Raw genomic sequence first — 16317 nt, 5'->3', positions numbered from 1 at the left:
GACGGACATGTGTGGAAAAACGCGTCCAACACATGGCGCCAAGGGTATTAATTAATGCTCGCTTAGTTTAGAATTGAGCACGGGCGCCTTTATCCTGACCCGATACAGTACTTGCTGCCCCGGGGGATACGGTCAGAAAATCATCCGTAGTTACGAACTCACTATCAGTAAAATCAAGGTCAATTGTAACTTGAACTTATCGTGTATGACATGTACAAAATTATTTGGTCATGCTTACATAAATATAATTATACAGCTGGCGTGAGTAGCTCGCTTCATATAGTGAGGTTGATTACGTCTGCAAGTTTATCTGCAGTCATGTCCGGGTTTTGGGGAATGACACGGCAAGGGAGAGAGACAGGGTGTCTGATTTATGTCATTGGTTAGCCGACACTACTCCCTGAGATGAGGGCATGGAACACGATACTTACGAACTAAGTCCAGTGGACCATTCGAAGATAGGGTCTACTTCCCTGCCATCTCCGTCCAACGGTCTCATAAAGCGGAAAGTTGATAGCAGAGACGCTATAGCAATCCATAAGGAAGCATCAGCAAAGTGCCTTCCAACACATATTCGGCGCCCAAAGCCGAAAGCAAAGTCAACAGTGTCGTCGTTCAGTTGTCCATTAGGCATGAAAAACCTCTCTGGTTTAAATTCATTAGGGTTTGGGTACTTCGCTTCGTCTTTTGATATGGCCCTGTAGCAATCGCCATAACGCAACTCAAGACTAAGCAAGTATCACGACGTACCAGAGATTTGCCATAACGATTGCACCTACGTGACGGTTAGCAGAAGCGATGTATTATAAGAAATACCATACCTTTGGGTATGTAATAACCATTGTACACGTCGCTGTTCGAAGTGCAGTGCGGCAAACCTGATTATGTCCCATGTAAGATCCTAACATACAATGTAGGAGACCAACCCACCAAGAGGGAACACTGGGTGCCATCTAAGCGTCTCACGCAAGACTGCTTCCACATATGGCAATGAAGATCGGTCTTCAAAGGTAGGAAGCCGCTGGGTGCCTATAACTGCCTTAATCTCCGCTTGTGCACATTTCTGTACATCTGGATAGAGCATCATTGCAAGGACAAAGATAGCGAGCGTTGACGCAGTCTAATTATCCGTCAGTTCGTGGGAAAGACCTTGAGATAGACAAGCAGGACCGACCGTTTCAACTCCGGCTTAGATACGATGACGTGTCAGCAGCGCCACTCAGGAAAATGAACTGCGGCATACCAATGAATGCGGTAGCAGAAGTTGACTTCAACGCAAGCTCAAATTCGTCCGCATTTCGGTGCATTTCTATCATCTTAAAAGACTCCGAGATCATACACCGATTCGAAGTTGCGGACATCTATGCCTCGTGTTGATAGGTCATTCCTAATCGGCAGAAAATACTTACCACGCGTTCTCGTGCATAGTAGAATGGAACGTCGGTCATGGCGGTAGCGTTCTTTTGCGATTGGATAGCGAGTCTTTTAAGACTTGCCCCAGGGAACCAAGCAGGCAGTTTTAGCACTACCTTGAGTCAGAAACAAATGTGTGGAGACGTAAACTGATAAAACTTACGAAACGGAAATGTCTCCAAGATAGCTGATGTCTGTGGGCTTGCCACCTGCAAAAAGACCTTGATCGCCTTTTCAGCGACAAGTAACAGGGGGTCCTCATTCGGCTTGGCCTCGTAATCGTATACAGCAGACATTATGACGGATGAGGCGAAGCTGGGGTTACCACCTTTTTGTCATCAAACTTGCCAAGGAACAAGGTATCACTCACAGTTCGATGTGGCGTTGGTAGTGCTCAGGGGTTTCTATGATGCCCTGCAGCAGCTGATGAACTTTGCGAAGTTGAGTAGGTAAGTAATCTTTTGCCGCATCAGGTCGGAATGACTGATGGAAAATTCGCCGATGTAATCGCCATTCGTCAGAGTACCTTAACTGGGCGCTGTTGAATTCAGAGCCGACTCTATGGGCGTGTCAGATTAATATATCTAAGAACTGAATTTTGGCCCCCTTACGCTTTGACGGCAGAGTTTGGTGGCCTGTCAGAATAAATACTAGAGCGCTGCTCTAACAGTGCTTTGGCGACTTCCTGCGATTGAAGAACAACAATTTGGTGTCCGAGTAGCTTACAGTAGATAACATTCCCTTTAACAAGAAGTAAGGAGGTATTTGCTTGGAAGATTGATGGACCTACCTCGGGTCGATGCCCACTGAGTGAAGCTGACCCATGGCTGACTGCCATCGAGATCGAGCAGATTACCCAGCACCGGAAAGCCCTTGGGGCCAGGGGGAAGGGAGATATTGTATGGACTTTTGCGTCGAACTTGGTGAACGACCAGAAAGAGGCATATAATGGCAGACAAATAGAGTATGAGAGAGGGGGACATCTCGGGCGGGGATACAGTCGACATCTCAGAGGCGGCTTTAAAGCATGCTATCCGAGCCTAGAAAGAAAAGTGTGCACATTAATATGTTAACACCAAGCCCTCCTGGAATGGAAATTCGATCGCCCAGATCGCATCATGTCGGCCTCCACCGGTAACATGAAAGGAGGGCTGGTCAGTGTCGCGAGGAGTTTTCCCGATCTGTGTATTTTCTACGTACTTGGAAAGATGATGGCGTCAGTGTCAGTCCCGTCTCCCACGAACCATTCCTGGGGCGGCTCCGCTGTCAATTGGCTGAGAGACACTTGATAAATGGATAAGCTATTACAACACAAATAGTACATGAAAGCCGAGCTTGTGGCAAAGTAGATGTGCGAGGCGAAAGGGCGGTGCACGAACCCGCGACGAACCTGAGGTCGGATTGACAATTTGATATGATCGACCTTCGTTTCAGATCTTTGGACTGACATTGAATCACGGATTAGGAGTAGACTGAATCCGCAAATTTGCCGCAAAGTAGTACATGAAAAGAAAAGTGAAACATGTATGTAAGTTATTATCAGCTGAGCTTGCGCGGCAATGGCTACTGGGAGTGTTCTCAACATTCTCACGCTTCACGTGGAACGTGAATAGATATGATGTAAGTGACACGACCTATCCTCATGTAAGTCGTGTGATACAAGTGGACCTTCAAATTCACGTATTGCAACCAGCTGCTAGCTTGTTTCCGGTCTCATCGCGGATGGATAACCCAACTCCCCCTTTTGCGTATCCCGAAGTAAGCGCTATGCATACCAGTCAGCGTCGCCGTCTGGCGACAACGTTATCAGTGGACGGCGTGATCGGACGTCCTGCATCAGTACCTTTGGTGGGCCGTTCGGCTCCCCAATTGGTGTCTGCAGGTGTAGAAGCCCTCAAGACATCTCGTGTCGCCAGCGAATCGAAGATATCGATGACAGGAACACAAGCCGTTGCACCTCTTGATCTCATGGGCAATCTGAAGCGAGCAGAACCATCCGTTGTCAAAACGAGATCGGGAAGCGTGTTATCCCGAGGCTTCATCTTGAAAACAGATTATTATCCGTCTGGTTCGCTTGCTTACCATCGGTCGTTGTAAAGTCAGTTTACGACGAGTTTGACAGGCCGAGCCCTTGATCTCGACTTGAATGTCCATGGTGCCCCCAACTTCAGGGCATCACGGCCAGGCAATACAAATGTTTTCGGAGTTGCACAACCACGCACACAAGGTCTACGAGCAATACTCTCTGTTTTGCGCTGTCGTCCTGGTACTACCAGTCCGTCCCATGTCGTTTGGTTTTCTACGCGGGAAGAACCGATCGGTAAGTGTTCCTTGCGATCTTCAGTTTATCATCATGACCTAGGTTATTATATTAAATTTTCGCGTGTCCGATTCGTAATGCTGGGTGATGCATTCGTTCTCGTTCTCCATCTTTCTAGTGTATATATCAGGGCGACCCTTCGTCTTGCGCGATTCCGCTGAACCACGAAGCCCTCTGTCATTATCCGACAGAGCTGAAAATCTAGAAGCCATTGAAGAACGTTTGAAAAACGACATCTTACAGGAATCAGCAAAGTGATAAATATCCGATATCGCTTTGTTGGTCCAAAGCACTGATTCTGTATGGCCAGGTATGGTGGCCTAATATTAACTCACAACGAATTGCGTGAGCAATGCAATCTTGTACTTGGACCGGACACTGAACATTGACTGTCACAGCTGCCGAGAGCGGGGCAGGCGCCATTTTGCCCACCTGGACTCATGTTGACAATGTCAACGTAAGAACATCACGAGAGCTCTGGGAGCAAATGCGTGCAGATGGATGGAATGTAGAGGTACATATGATTCTGTCAGCATGCACCGCTTGTCCTGATATGCAAATCTCGCGTTATGCTCTCCCCATTATAGTATCACCGGTATGTTGTTTATGTGTCCCGGCCCCCCCATCACGTCGTTGATTTATTACCTCAGTATCCCCATATCCCCTGACCGTCCTATTGAGGTGCGCACGTCATACTGAATAAAACAAAAACCTAACTAAGGTTTACTGCTTACACCGCCTAGGACAACTATCTAGATGCGTACCTGCGCGTTATCAAAAACACAGATCCAGTACGGAGTGCCCTTGTATTTTCTTGTGGCATGGGTGCCGTGCGAACTACATTTGCCATGGTCGCTGCCGTGATCGTCAGGAGAAAAATGCTGCTCGCTAGGGGCTTAGAAGATCCATACGCGAGTAGATCATCTTTCTTGAGCAATTTGGGTAATGGGGCCCATAAGATAGGTGACGGCAGCCCCGGTATCAGTACGGCAAGTCCATGATCTGTTCCTTCGTGAAAAACCCCTTGACACATTCTTTTAGCCTACAAATCAGGTATGGCGCGAGTACGTCAATTGATTGCACTCGAAGGTTGATGAGCTTGGTATTTCCTCAGGTAGCCACTGATATCAAGCTAGCTCAAGCACTGGAAAATGCCAGTGTACAGCAGGACCAAAATAAGTCACTTTTACGATTGACATATGTCTTGCAGCGACGTACGTATTCCTGCGGTCGTATTCCGGGCATAACTTTATCTCTCACAGATCTCCACTCACAGTCCGTAATTGCCTTGCTCATGGCGCAACCCACGCTCTTGGAGAACTTGCGCAAAGCGCACCAGGGCAACTATGGCGTAATACTGAGTTTGCTTGGATGTTTAGATCATGGCCTACAGGCTAAGAAACTGGTTGACCGTGTAATCGACGCATGTAGGTGCACCATTGCGCTTCATGATAGTGGTTTCAGATCTCGCATCTGTCGCAAATACAAAATGGCATTGTTGTACATTGAGAGTTGGCCGCTAACCATGTCTTTATTCCTTAGGCGATCATGTCACGAATCTTCGGGAAGATATACTCACCTACAGGGTCAAGTATTCCCTCACAACAGCCGATGGGGATGAAACCAAACGAGAAGAACTTTTATCCAAGGCTCGAAGAGCGCTGGAGAAATAGTACGTGTTAATCATAATCATTTGATAATTGCCTACCGGATATCGATTAGTTTCTTCATGATCACCTTTGCGAGCTACGTGGATTCTGTCCAAGACTTTGAGATGACCTTTTCGGATTGGCTGAAGGTGTGTATTCTCTTTTTGCATTTCATTGATGGAATGCTCCCTGGTGGCTGTCATGTTGACGTCTTAATCACTAGGCGAGAACGGAAATCTGGAAGTAAGTTGTCGCATACCAGTGACTCAATGCATTGAATGTCGACCCACATGTTTACAGTCAGGTCATGTTCCTCCGGAAGACATATGGTTCGAGGCTAAACATTTTCGCGCCTGTCAATGATCTCTCCATTTTGTCGAGATCCGGAACAGAAGATAAGTCCCTCGTAGCTGGACAGAAAAATGATGTGGAGATTGCCGGAGGACAGCTACTCGGTGATGAGTATAGTGACCACGTTGTCAAGGTTCGCTCTTCGAGATTAACGTGTATCACTCGGTCTTATTTCTTTGCCGCAGAATCGGAGCGGCATTATTTTGCGAGAGACGTACGTCATCTCGCATTTGCAACGTGTTTGACTTCTTATGTCTGTCAAACAGCACGCTTCTCAAGTCAGACCAGTGGCTTTCAGAGTCTTATCGTGTTTCTGACTCAGTCCGCGGGGCGATAAACTTTCGTAACATACCCGGGACAAACATTTATGCGAGTGGGCAACCGACTGAATCCGCAGTCGATGAGGTTGTGCATCGTGTCAAAGAAGCACACCCGGATGTAAACAAAGTTGTGTGGGTGACATTGAGAGAGGAGCCCATTGTTTATATCAATGGCGCGCCTTACTGTCTAAGGCGAGAGCGTTTCTCGCTCCGGAACATGAAGGGTTTGTGTGCCCAGGTTTCAGCTTTGATATTATTCCTGAAGAGTCGAAATGTTACAGATTATGGAGGAATTTCTGCATCCAGACTGGAAGTCTTGGAAGAGCGTCTCAAAGATGATGTCCTTGCGGAGCTCGAAGCGTTTGGGGGAAGGTGCGTTTTTGTTCCTTTCTAGTTTCTAGTTTCAAGTCTCATACCCTGAAATACGATGAAGGTTGCTCCTTCACACAGAGACCCCAGATGGGTCTGTGATTCCCATCTGGGAAGAAGTACACACTTCAAATGTTGCGGTGCTCAAGGACATTATGGCATCCCGCAAATCTGGACATGGCCTCGATCTCCAATACGTTCGGATTCCGATCACATCTGAGCGCCCTCCTGACTTCGCGGACATCAGTGAGCTTATGGACCTTGTTCTTCGAGCGGACTCCTCTAGTACGGTTATGGTTGTCAATTGTCAGCTTGGACGAGGAAGGAGCACTCTGACTTCGGTAAGTTCAGGTAGAAGGGAAAAACTTCTATGTTTTATTGATGTTCTTGCAATGCAGGTGTTGATTATCCTCATTCAACAATGGCTGAAGGAGAGTCGTGCGCTTCCTCAGCGGTCGCCTCGAACGAAGCCTCGCTCTTTGTCAATGTCGATGACTTCTGACATGTTTCAGGATGAGCCCGCAAATAAGCGCCACTCATATCAGATCATCAATAGTGCGTTATCAACCTTTCCTTTTGAGGTATATCACTGAGATATGTATGAAGATCTCCTTCGGATCGTCCGGAAAGGCCCTGCAGTCAAGAATACTGTTGACGAGGCCATTGATCGATGTGCGATTGTCATGAATCTCCGAGACTCCATCGAAGACGAGCGTATTTTGGCTGAGGAAGCGACTGAAGAGAAGCAAAAGCGCATACATGCGTCTAAAGGTAGAGACAACAATTTAACGTTCTATGCCAGTACTGAACACATGCAGGGCTGCACAATTTGCGACGCTACTTTGAGCTCATTCTGTTCCAGGCTTATCTGCAATCTACCGAGCCAGACACGATGCAGTCATTTGAAACATTCAAGAGTTTCATTGAGAATCGACCAGGTGAGTAGATCAGAATTTCAGGCATCCATTTTAAACCTCTTAATATGGCATAGTCATCAAAACGTTCGAGAAGGAACTCGTTGCGGAAGGCTTGCATGCCCTCAAACCGCTTGAGCGCGCGGACGTGAATGAGAGTGTTGCTCGCCCGGATGAAGTCAAGCAAGTAGTAGTCAACCGATCCGGCGGCATCCTCTCCGCATCTACGATCCTCAAGAGCGACTTCTTTTCCAACCTGCAAAAGATGACGCTTCCGGAGTACGCCCTTTCATACTTTCGATCAATCGCACGTTGTAATAATATTGATATATAGGAGGATCGAAGGCTCTCCTAATTTCCGTCGTGTGCCGCTGACCTTGAAGCTGGCTTCTTCTCGGAGTTCTTCTCCTATAGATCCGGCTGATGAGAAGATGGTGTGCGGAAGGTGAGTTTTCTGATATATGTCATTTGACGTTCACTCATTCCGCTTTCAGCGGAATGCCTACAGTTCAAGGGTAGGTTTGTAGTGTGCTTACGGAATAAGTTCTCACCGCGCGTCCGTAGTTTGCGGCGAGCCCTAGCACGTGTTGATGCTGATCCACAAGGACATGGTATGGTGTATTGGACATCCTTGCGAGAGGTGAGGCTGGGAATGTTGATGTTCGCTTCATTGTGGCTGAAGTGACATAGGAACCGGTCCTTTATATTGCCGGCCGGCCGCATGTTCTGCGAATCGTGGACAAGCCACTCGAAAACGTAGAGTGAGTGCGTATGAATCATGTTTGACATCGGGCTGATATCGTACAGAGCAACTGGGGTCACAACTGCCATGGTGGAAGCTATGGAAGAACGTTTCAAGAAAGATGTCATACGTGAGGTCAGAATGGGTGATGGACGCATCCTTTTGCATGATGAGGTCGAGGAGCGGCCCGGCGTGTTTTCTATTATACCCATATGGGAGACGGTGGATGAAGATGATATCATGACCCCAAGAGATGTTTTCAATCTTATGGCTAAGGAGGGATTCAAGGTCGGTCGTGGTATTATTGACTCAAATGTGCCATTACTGATTCTAACACAGATCAATTATGATCGAGTTGCTATCGTGAGCCACCAGTATTTCGTATGAAGGAATGCACTGATGGGAATTCGCAGACTGACGAGCAAGCGCCGTTGCCTGATGCTCTGTCACAATTACTGGAACGTGTCCAGAGTGGACACTCTGAGGCGGACGACTTCATATTCAATTGTCAAATGGGCCGTGGTCGCACGACTACGGGAATGGTCACAGCCTGTTTAATATCGACGACAATGAATTGGCAAGGCGAAGAGAACTACTTTGATGCACCGGAAGACCCCAACTTGACTGAATACGACAGCATTGATGGTCCTTCGGAGGAGCAGGCTTACCTCCAAGGTGTGATTCCCAGTGAAGTTCGAATATTGCGTGTCTGACGGTATGTTGTGATAGGGGAGTACAAGACTATATTGCAGCTTGTCGGCGTCTTGTCTCACGGCAAAATCGCAAAGCGCTTGACGGACCGTGCCATTGATCTTATGCAGGACGTGCAGAATCTCCGCAAGTCGATATATGAGTAAGTGGAAATAGCCGTATCGTACCTTGTCTGGCGCTAAAGGTGCATAGCTACAAACTCAAGGTAGAGGCGCTAGAAAAGGGAAGTGCCAAGCAACGGAAGTTGATGAACGTTGCGGTGAACTACCTGTGAGTGGTTTCTAACTGCGACCCACGGAGTTACTGAAACGCTTACTATGCGCAGCTATCGCTATGGCACGCTCATCGTGTTTGCAAACTATCTCATTGAAATACGGGAGATGCAAGGAAGGGAGACGAGAGGGTTTTCGGATTGGCTGCGAGAACATAGAGAGATTGCAAAACTGCTGGAGAGGAGGTCGTTGGACTGAGGATGGGCGCCCTCTCCGTGACGATACTGATGATCTGATGACGACGACGATACTTATACCATGTTGCACAGGCTTAGTATAATTGTTGATGATATGAAGTTGTACCTTGTTGCGTGCGCAGCACCGCGGCACCCGTATGCCTGTCACACTGTCTCACGGTGAGGTCACGATGGAGTATGGCACCGCCACGTCGTTTCATCAGATTTGCTTTTTACCAGACTTTCTTTCATTCACATTCACATTTTGTCGTCCTCGTCGTCGTCGGTTTCCCTCTAGTACGACACGCCTTCAAACGGCGAACGATACCACCTACGACGTGCTCAATCTTGCAAAATACCATAGAGAACATTCATTAATACTCGTGTTTTCGCTTGCCAAACGACAGCGATGAAGAGCGCAACAAAGAGTGCTACATCACGATGTCTGCTACTTCTTGTAGTGGCATCTTGTTTCCTGCTCTCAGTCGCACATGCGCCCCACCAGCAGCTTGAACGGCGACAGCAAACTATATCTCCGCCCGTGGTCGTCACAACTACAGCCCCAACTACCACGCAAACCACACCCACTCCAACTACCACTCCACAAACGACGTCAACAACCCCAACAACCACCTCGACAACTCCCACAACCACTACGCCCGCCCAAACGACAACTACGCCAACGACGACCACCTCGCAGCAGCAGAACCCTCCTACAACCACCTCGAACACTGCCCCGACTCAAACCACAGCTGCTCCCCTTCCAGTGACTACCTCGGAACAAGTTACCACTAATTCTGCAGGTCAGGTTATTACCAGCTTCGTCCAGGTTACAGTTACTTCCAGTAGTGCCACCCCGTCGAGCACACAATCATCATCATCATCGAGTAGCTCTAGTGGCCTAGGCACGGGGTCCATCGTTGGTCTTTCTGTAGCGGGTGGTGTCGCTGTGATTGGCATCGTCTCATTCTTTGTCTGGAAGTTCACTAGGAAACGCTTCGCAGACTTTGATGACAGTGCGTCTTTGATTCGTAATGTAAATATCTATCATCGCCTCACGAGGTAACCACAGACGAAGCAATCAAGTGGCCAGAACTGAACACTCATGGTGGTTCCGATGTTCACGCCTTGCCAACCAAATCTACGGGCCGGTCAGGTTTTGGTGTAGAAAATGACTCTGAGGTGAACCTCGCACGTGCACCGAGTCCCGGTGGATATGCCCATTCTGTAGCCGCCAACTCCCTTCCAGACACCTACAACGGCTCGCAAGACCCATATGCCGTCCCGCCCCTCCCACACCTCAATCCAAACCAACCCTACCACGACGAGCCCGGGGCTTTCACCCAACCAGGTTACTATGATCCCTATCGAGGCCCCGTGCCTAATACGTTTGGTGACGGTTTCTCGGACAGCCATAATCCAGAGGCCATCCCGATGACACGGATGGCGCGGACAGGCAGTCCGGGCCCGCAGATGGCATATGGTGTGCAGGGTCCGTGCGTCCCCAGGTCCGCAGGCGGCCATGGGGTACGCCCTTGATGGGCGTTCGGCAAGTCCCGCACTCGGCGCCGGAAGGGCATCGCCGGGTCCCCAGGCCGGATATGGATATGGGCCGAGATGATTTGTTTTGGGGGGCAAGGCGGATGAGGTATGCAAGGACAAATACGAGAATATGACAGTTGCTGGATATCTGCTAGATGTTTTCCGGAAATAGGGAAATTTTGTGTGGGTGGAATTCTAATACACGGCTGCTGCCGATTCGACAATGGACCTACTACGACGACCTATCAGCTACGACGGACGGTTCTTGGTCCGCCTTATGTGGTTGGTCACGTTCCAACACTCGTCTACGTTATCTACATGATCTTGGGTTCATTTTTGTTATGTTTGATCTAGCGTTTGGTTTTTTATTTGTCGTGACGGGTCTTGCGTTTCTCCGTATGATCATTTTGATTGTTTCATGCGGACTAAACTCCTGGATTCTTGGTCGGCGCCATCATCATTGTGATCGTCAACTACGTCGTGCTGCTTTCGGTACATCATTCTTTCCATCTCTTCTCACTGAAGACGCTCGCTCGCTGCAGCATATACGTATTTTTTTATTCTTTCTCATACATGTGTTATACTGTCCATCAAAACCATATACATATCCAATGAATGCCGATTACTGACATCTCAAGCCTACACACCACTGCCAGTTGACACACTGCACACGCTCCTGGAAAGCAATTGAAGTCATGGCGCTTCCTGTATTGGTGTCGGCCACGAGCTTAGCGTTAAACTCTCGAACGCTAAGAATCAAGCGCGGTCCCAGCATAAACATCTGTACGAGCTCGAAAATTTGAAGGAAACCAAGATAAATCTGAGTTGCCAGGGAAAATGAGTCCTATAGAAATGATGTCAATGAACTGCGTCCGTATAGAGGTTAGCGGCAGATGCATACCCCTGAGATCGACGGAGACAAATAAAGGAGGTTGAGGCAAGAAACAGCAACAAAACTGATATAACATGACTTTGAGTGAAAAAAGAACCCGGACATCATGTCGCATGATGAACTCACCTCGCAAAGTAAACTGCGTGAGTTTTCATCAACGCTGTGAAACAGTCCCCGATAATCCATCCTCTCGATGATCGCCGCAGTTCACGGAAGCGTTTTATAGCAATCCAGACTGCGAGACCTAGTGCGAGGACTTCCCATACAGTGATGAGTATCCAAGTCATGGTACCCAGAAGTAGGGCATTTTCCTCGGAGTTTTGAAACGTGCACTGATAGGTGCCTGAGAGAATGAGCTCCTCTGGTATTTGTCAATGAGTGCAATGCGCTTGGGATTTCATCTATAATTAAGCTTACCCCCTGAAGTATGCACCGTTACTATTGTGGTGAGCACTGCATTGGTGATGTTGACAGCCAGGAAGACGCTAACGAGAACTATCAGGACATTTCTGGACCGCTGGTACATGGCATGTAACCGAGCAATCATGATGACTTGCATGATATTTCAGTCAAAATCAGTGAGGTATAGTAACTGCATAGCTCACCGCCCAGTATTGCATTTACGACGGCACTCATCCAATCTAGTACGACAGATATAATCTGGCCTGACAGATCCATTTAGTGATCTGCCTCGGATGATCACACACTAGAAACAAACTCACAGCTGTGACAGTCATTATATTGGACCAACAAGCTGGTCAAGAATCTCACTCACCCCTAGACGTGATTGCAGTTAATGTTAATTGGACAGGAATTACAAGTGTTAGTGCGGAATGCTCACTACATCAGTCCCCGAGATTGTCGGAACACTGGCTGTATGCTGCCGGTCAGAAGGAACAAGCATGATGAATGTGAGGAGACATACACAGCATGCTGACGCTGATTGTGAGAGATGGTATATTAGTAGAGCGCCAATTGCTTAGCCTTCCAAACATACACAGCATATAGTATTCCAAGATAGCGCACCTGGGATATTTTGAGATGAGCACGACTTGCTAACCACACTTATAACGCAAGCTACATACACTGAGATACAGAGCGGTCATCAGGGACCAGCATTGCCTCTGTCGCGAATTAACTATATTTTCACGTTGTTCTTTTGGCGCGGGAAGTACTCTGCTCACCCAGATCAATTCAACCTAGTAAAATCATTCTTAGCGACCGTATGACTGCTCCGGTGGAATCGACCTACCTCTTGTCCGAATGTCAGTACTGTAAATACCATAAGGATATCAGCAGTTCTTTATTACTATCTTGCTCACCCCAATCGTAAATCACCCCAGCCGAGGAGGCAACTGCAGGAAAGGTTAGGTCGAGACGTCGTCGTCATCCAATTGGCTCTCCACGAACCTACAAAATAGCTGGATATGAGAGACGAATTGATGAATGGCCACCAACTGGGATCATCTGAAACTAGGGTCATACTATTCGTGGATGGTTACTACGAGCGAGCGTCGAACTGGGTGGGCGTACGACGAGGGCGTTCGCGCTAGATAATAGACCACCGTTCAGAGCTCTTATGGCTGAAATGATCAGTGCAGGGATGAGATCGGTTCATATTTTTGATCGACTAAAGTGATGAAAATACGTGAAACGCACTACATTAGACCCATCATGGAGTTTATGCGTCGGTTTGCATCAATCTGCACAGCCAGATACATAATCCGCGACTGATCTGCAGGCCCATATAAGTGCAGGAAACCTGCCTTCTTGTAAGGTCATAAATATATGAAAGGGAGGACCAATAAAGTCGTGATACTTAGTAAACAACAGCTGAGCGGCGCGATGGGAGAAACGCACGACAGATAACAACTGTAGGAATTTGGAAAGTACTGGCCGTAAAACGCCGTGATCGATGTAAAGTACCCTGGGTAGACTCACGAGTTCTCTGATGTGATAACGTATCCTGTTGAATAGTCAAAAGTTACACGGACTACGGACATTACCGGTAGTATTAGATAAGCATGGGCATCATTTGCATTCGCTCTTTACTCTACCTACCTCAGTGACTTGCTAGTCTACTGAGGTGAGCATACGCTACTTACACAATCCTTACTTAGCACTAACTACTGCTGCAGCTTACTTATTGCCGCATATCCCATAACATCGGGCAATCGTGCACGCAACGTTCGTGAAAGAGCAATGTCAGGGGCAATACACGATTCATTGCAAAAGTGACGCTCCCATGCAAGCCGGGGCGCAGCCTAATCTGTAGGGAGAGTGTACTTTGATGTCGGCTTAATACATCGGTTTTCTTGTGCATTCATGTAAAAACAGACGCCGCAAGTCGAGTAACATGGATGTTTTTTGTTTATGTTACAGAATTCATGCTAATGTTATTAAACTGTCTGGTTGAAGCAGCAGGGATATTTGTACGGTCACGAAGTAAGTATATTGATCAACTCCGCAACGACCTGCATATCGTGCGATCAACTACTGTACCAACGCGAAACGTAAATACGACTCACTGTCGCGACATGCTCAGTCTGCCAAGCTCATCATTTCTGGCAGGTCATGTTGCCTGAACCCTTGGGTACTGAAAGCTATTTGTACAAGGCGCAAAGAGTGAGTCATGGGGTTGAATGCCGGGTACAAAGCCAACTCATACTCACATCCAGCTTACAAGTATAACCCCAGCAACAGCCAAAGTTGTTGCCGTCGTCGCAATGGAAGTCTTTCGGTATGCACTCCCAGTTGGCAGCTGACTCAGCAGTGTCAGCACTGACAGAGATAGATGTTGTCAACGCAGCAACAAAGGCGAGGAGGAATGAGAAACGCATAGCTTGTGCTAGGTAGTATGGGATGCGCCAAGTGGATCTCGAATAATAGTTCTGATACTGGTAGTAGGAAGGTGGCTTGCTTTTATATCCTAGAATATATATATATTTGCGAAGCACTCGGCAGCTTCATCAGCATGGTTGCGCCAACGGACTTCAGGGAGCCTCTAGTATAGGCAGAATCACAGGGTCAGCGGATAAACAATCCAGAACATGTGAACTGCAAACATATGAACCCCAACACCACATAGTAAGGAGTGATGGAGATGCACCTTGTATCATATAAAGACAGGACGACTATCTTCCTTCTATTTTGTTTGCTTAGGCCAACATCGGAGATAACTCGATTTTCAGACGAGCATGAACGGTGGGCTGCGACGACTCTGTTGGAATGATATCTCCGCCGTTATCAGCACTGGGCCCGGCTCAGCGGATCTGTGTCACACACGGACGAGCGGTATAACGGAACCTTTGAAGAACAAGCTGCGATAACCTCGGATGTCTTCTCCTTTGAATACCACTCGGTTAGAGTCAGATGTCTCACATGTTCATTTTCCTAATTTCCGTGATCGTCATCGCCCAGTCCATACCAGGCAAAGGTGGAGAATGGACGCCAACTCCTATCAATATCGTTGCCGTTATGCACGACTCGAAACTCCCGGCGCAATCCTCCCAAATTTGAGAGCCCATTTATGCCAAGCGTTGATCGCATTCATTGCGGGACGGGAAGAGTGCAGGAAGATGTGGCCGATGATTGATGATCAGAGGCTGGAACACATTCACGGAAAAGTATATCGGTGGGTTGCTATGATTACGTGCGGCCGTTTCTTGCGTGACGCTGGTGGAGGTGGTGGAGGTGAACGAAGTGCGGAATAAAACGCTGGCGTGGCGTAAAGTGCTGGTAGAGTGTACGTGAGATGAGGAGTTAGAGGGTTTTGAAATAAAGGAAAGTCGTCCCCAGGACTCTGGGAGCTTGAGCCGTATGCTGGTGAATGAAACTTCCGTATATATTGAAAGAGTGGCAAGCCATATTATAAGATTTAATTACAGACGTGTCGTCGACGCGTCAAAGTCAATCAACGCGTGATTACTGAGATACGTGACATGCCGAACAGCGGCAAGTGCAAAACTCCGCTCAGTTAGAAGCAGAGGGAAGGGCTATCTTCATTCGTCTAAGGTCTACCTAGGCCTAGGGGAGACTATGCAGTGGGTTGCCGCGTTTGATGATTACAGCGTCAAGCTAGTCTCCCGTAGGCAGACCCGCTGATAGAAGGTTTCAGACATTGACATAAATGTGGGCGATGGCTTCGCTAACTCGTCAGAGCTCGCCTTAGCTCGCCTAGCCAGACCATAAAAGAAGGAAGGCATAGTGGTCGTTCCTTCTTGATCATATGTTTTCAGCTTACCACTTGGTACAAGGATATATCTGGTCAATCTGTCCAGCCTCTTTTCTCTTTGAAATCTTCAATGGTACTTCGGGAATGCCAAAATGACTGTATACGTAGTACAAGTTGTAGCGCAGTACTTGCGATACTTATTGTGCCACACACGGTGGCGCATCAGCAAAATCACATATTTCTTTTTTGGCTTTGTGCCTCTTAATCACAGTTAATCGCAGTTGTAATTTGACAGACCCTTCAGTCACATTGGATGTAGAAGTGGTGCCCCGGATGTGCCAAAAGGCCGTAGAATATGTCCCAGCCAGCACCGGCCTGGCCAGGTAGATATGTGGCTGGCCGGTTCGTAGAAGTGGGCACGGCCAGTGTACCTTGAACTCTGCTTAGGTACCGAAGGAATGTGTAGAGCGAG

The 16317-nt window shown here is 47.9% G+C and overlaps 5 protein-coding genes across 5 annotated transcripts; 2 read left to right on the top strand and 3 right to left on the bottom strand.

The window, feature by feature from the left end:
- Positions 1-149: 149 nt before the first annotated feature.
- Positions 150-2420, bottom strand: EDB91DRAFT_1263523 (cytochrome P450; the record flags this gene model as incomplete). The annotated part of the gene is made up of 12 exons (XM_041324452.1): positions 150-366; positions 432-698; positions 751-775; positions 822-878; positions 931-1120; positions 1175-1188; positions 1244-1361; positions 1410-1525; positions 1577-1728; positions 1784-1972; positions 2025-2154; positions 2204-2420. 12 exons carry the CDS (start codon positions 2418-2420, stop codon positions 276-278), a joined length of 1566 nt encoding a protein of 521 aa, XP_041171459.1. The 3' UTR covers positions 150-275.
- A 646-nt stretch (positions 2421-3066) lies between these two features.
- On the top strand, positions 3067-9405 carry EDB91DRAFT_1165750 (inositol hexakisphosphate-domain-containing protein). The gene is made up of 33 exons (XM_041319971.1): positions 3067-3481; positions 3536-3733; positions 3852-3987; positions 4044-4078; positions 4132-4247; positions 4321-4328; positions 4384-4414; positions 4477-4722; positions 4775-4786; positions 4848-4947; positions 4996-5160; positions 5276-5405; positions 5456-5531; positions 5606-5625; positions 5683-5866; positions 5919-5947; positions 6000-6277; positions 6335-6425; positions 6487-6763; positions 6821-6977; positions 7029-7193; positions 7241-7360; positions 7414-7615; positions 7671-7781; positions 7831-7851; positions 7901-7976; positions 8027-8097; positions 8144-8366; positions 8418-8441; positions 8492-8753; positions 8808-8931; positions 8982-9059; positions 9115-9405. The coding sequence occupies exons 1-33, from the start codon at positions 3136-3138 to the stop codon at positions 9257-9259; spliced, it is 4257 nt and encodes a 1418-aa protein (XP_041171458.1). The 5' UTR covers positions 3067-3135; the 3' UTR covers positions 9260-9405.
- Positions 9406-9462: 57 nt separating this feature from the next.
- On the top strand, positions 9463-11026 carry EDB91DRAFT_1165746 (uncharacterized protein). The gene is made up of 3 exons (XM_041319970.1): positions 9463-10253; positions 10310-10720; positions 10746-11026. Exons 1-3 carry the CDS (start codon positions 9647-9649, stop codon positions 10856-10858), a joined length of 1131 nt encoding a protein of 376 aa, XP_041171457.1. The 5' UTR covers positions 9463-9646; the 3' UTR covers positions 10859-11026.
- Positions 11027-11081: 55 nt separating this feature from the next.
- Positions 11082-12878, bottom strand: EDB91DRAFT_56268 (uncharacterized protein). Its single transcript, XM_041327719.1, has 9 exons — positions 12757-12878; positions 12669-12697; positions 12597-12610; positions 12509-12544; positions 12277-12336; positions 12089-12223; positions 11798-12032; positions 11681-11735; positions 11082-11623 (listed from the first exon to the last, which is right to left on the bottom strand). The coding sequence occupies exons 1-9, from the start codon at positions 12775-12777 to the stop codon at positions 11402-11404; spliced, it is 807 nt and encodes a 268-aa protein (XP_041171456.1). The 5' UTR covers positions 12778-12878; the 3' UTR covers positions 11082-11401.
- Positions 12879-14084: 1206 nt separating this feature from the next.
- EDB91DRAFT_1165731 (uncharacterized protein) lies at positions 14085-14544 on the bottom strand. Its single transcript, XM_041319969.1, has 3 exons — positions 14344-14544; positions 14200-14274; positions 14085-14145 (listed from the first exon to the last, which is right to left on the bottom strand). The coding sequence occupies exons 1-2, from the start codon at positions 14509-14511 to the stop codon at positions 14230-14232; spliced, it is 213 nt and encodes a 70-aa protein (XP_041171455.1). The 5' UTR covers positions 14512-14544; the 3' UTR covers positions 14085-14145; positions 14200-14229.
- Between the last annotated feature and the right edge of the window lie 1773 nt (positions 14545-16317).

The sequence above is a fragment of the Suillus paluster genome (genome assembly GCF_016628075.1).
Source record: "Suillus paluster strain FC165 chromosome Unknown EDB91scaffold_102, whole genome shotgun sequence".
Lineage (NCBI taxonomy): Eukaryota > Fungi > Basidiomycota > Agaricomycetes > Boletales > Suillaceae > Suillus > Suillus paluster.
Note: the sequence above shows the minus strand (reverse complement) of the source record. Positions and strands in the feature narration are given on the sequence as shown.

What these genes read in the sequence shown, in the direction of transcription:
- EDB91DRAFT_1165731 (XM_041319969.1), bottom strand. Translation starts at nt 14,511, where the DNA reads ATGCGTTTCTCATTCCTCCTCGCCTTTGTTGCTGCGTTGACAACATCT. An exon ending in GTTATACTTGTAAGCTGGAT is followed by an intron (nt 14,275 to 14,343) that starts GTGAGTATGAGT and finishes TTGTACAAATAG; the next exon opens with CTTTCAGTACCCAAGGGTTC.
- EDB91DRAFT_1165746 (XM_041319970.1), top strand. Translation starts at nt 9,647, where the DNA reads ATGAAGAGCGCAACAAAGAGTGCTACATCACGATGTCTGCTACTTCTT. An exon ending in CTTCGCAGACTTTGATGACA is followed by an intron (nt 10,254 to 10,309) that starts GTGCGTCTTTGA and finishes AGGTAACCACAG; the next exon opens with ACGAAGCAATCAAGTGGCCA. An exon ending in GGGCCCGCAGATGGCATATG is followed by an intron (nt 10,721 to 10,745) that starts GTGTGCAGGGTC and finishes GTGCGTCCCCAG; the next exon opens with GTCCGCAGGCGGCCATGGGG.
- EDB91DRAFT_56268 (XM_041327719.1), bottom strand. Translation starts at nt 12,777, where the DNA reads ATGACCGCTCTGTATCTCAGT. An exon ending in TGACCGCTCTGTATCTCAGT is followed by an intron (nt 12,698 to 12,756) that starts GTATGTAGCTTG and finishes AAAATATCCCAG; the next exon opens with GTGCGCTATCTTGGAATACT. An exon ending in TGTCTCCGTCGATCTCAGGG is followed by an intron (nt 11,624 to 11,680) that starts GTATGCATCTGC and finishes TCATTTCTATAG; the next exon opens with GACTCATTTTCCCTGGCAAC.
- EDB91DRAFT_1165750 (XM_041319971.1), top strand. Translation starts at nt 3,136, where the DNA reads ATGGATAACCCAACTCCCCCTTTTGCGTATCCCGAAGTAAGCGCTATG. An exon ending in CCCCTGACCGTCCTATTGAG is followed by an intron (nt 4,415 to 4,476) that starts GTGCGCACGTCA and finishes TACACCGCCTAG; the next exon opens with GACAACTATCTAGATGCGTA. An exon ending in CTCGAAGCGTTTGGGGGAAG is followed by an intron (nt 6,426 to 6,486) that starts GTGCGTTTTTGT and finishes AATACGATGAAG; the next exon opens with GTTGCTCCTTCACACAGAGA.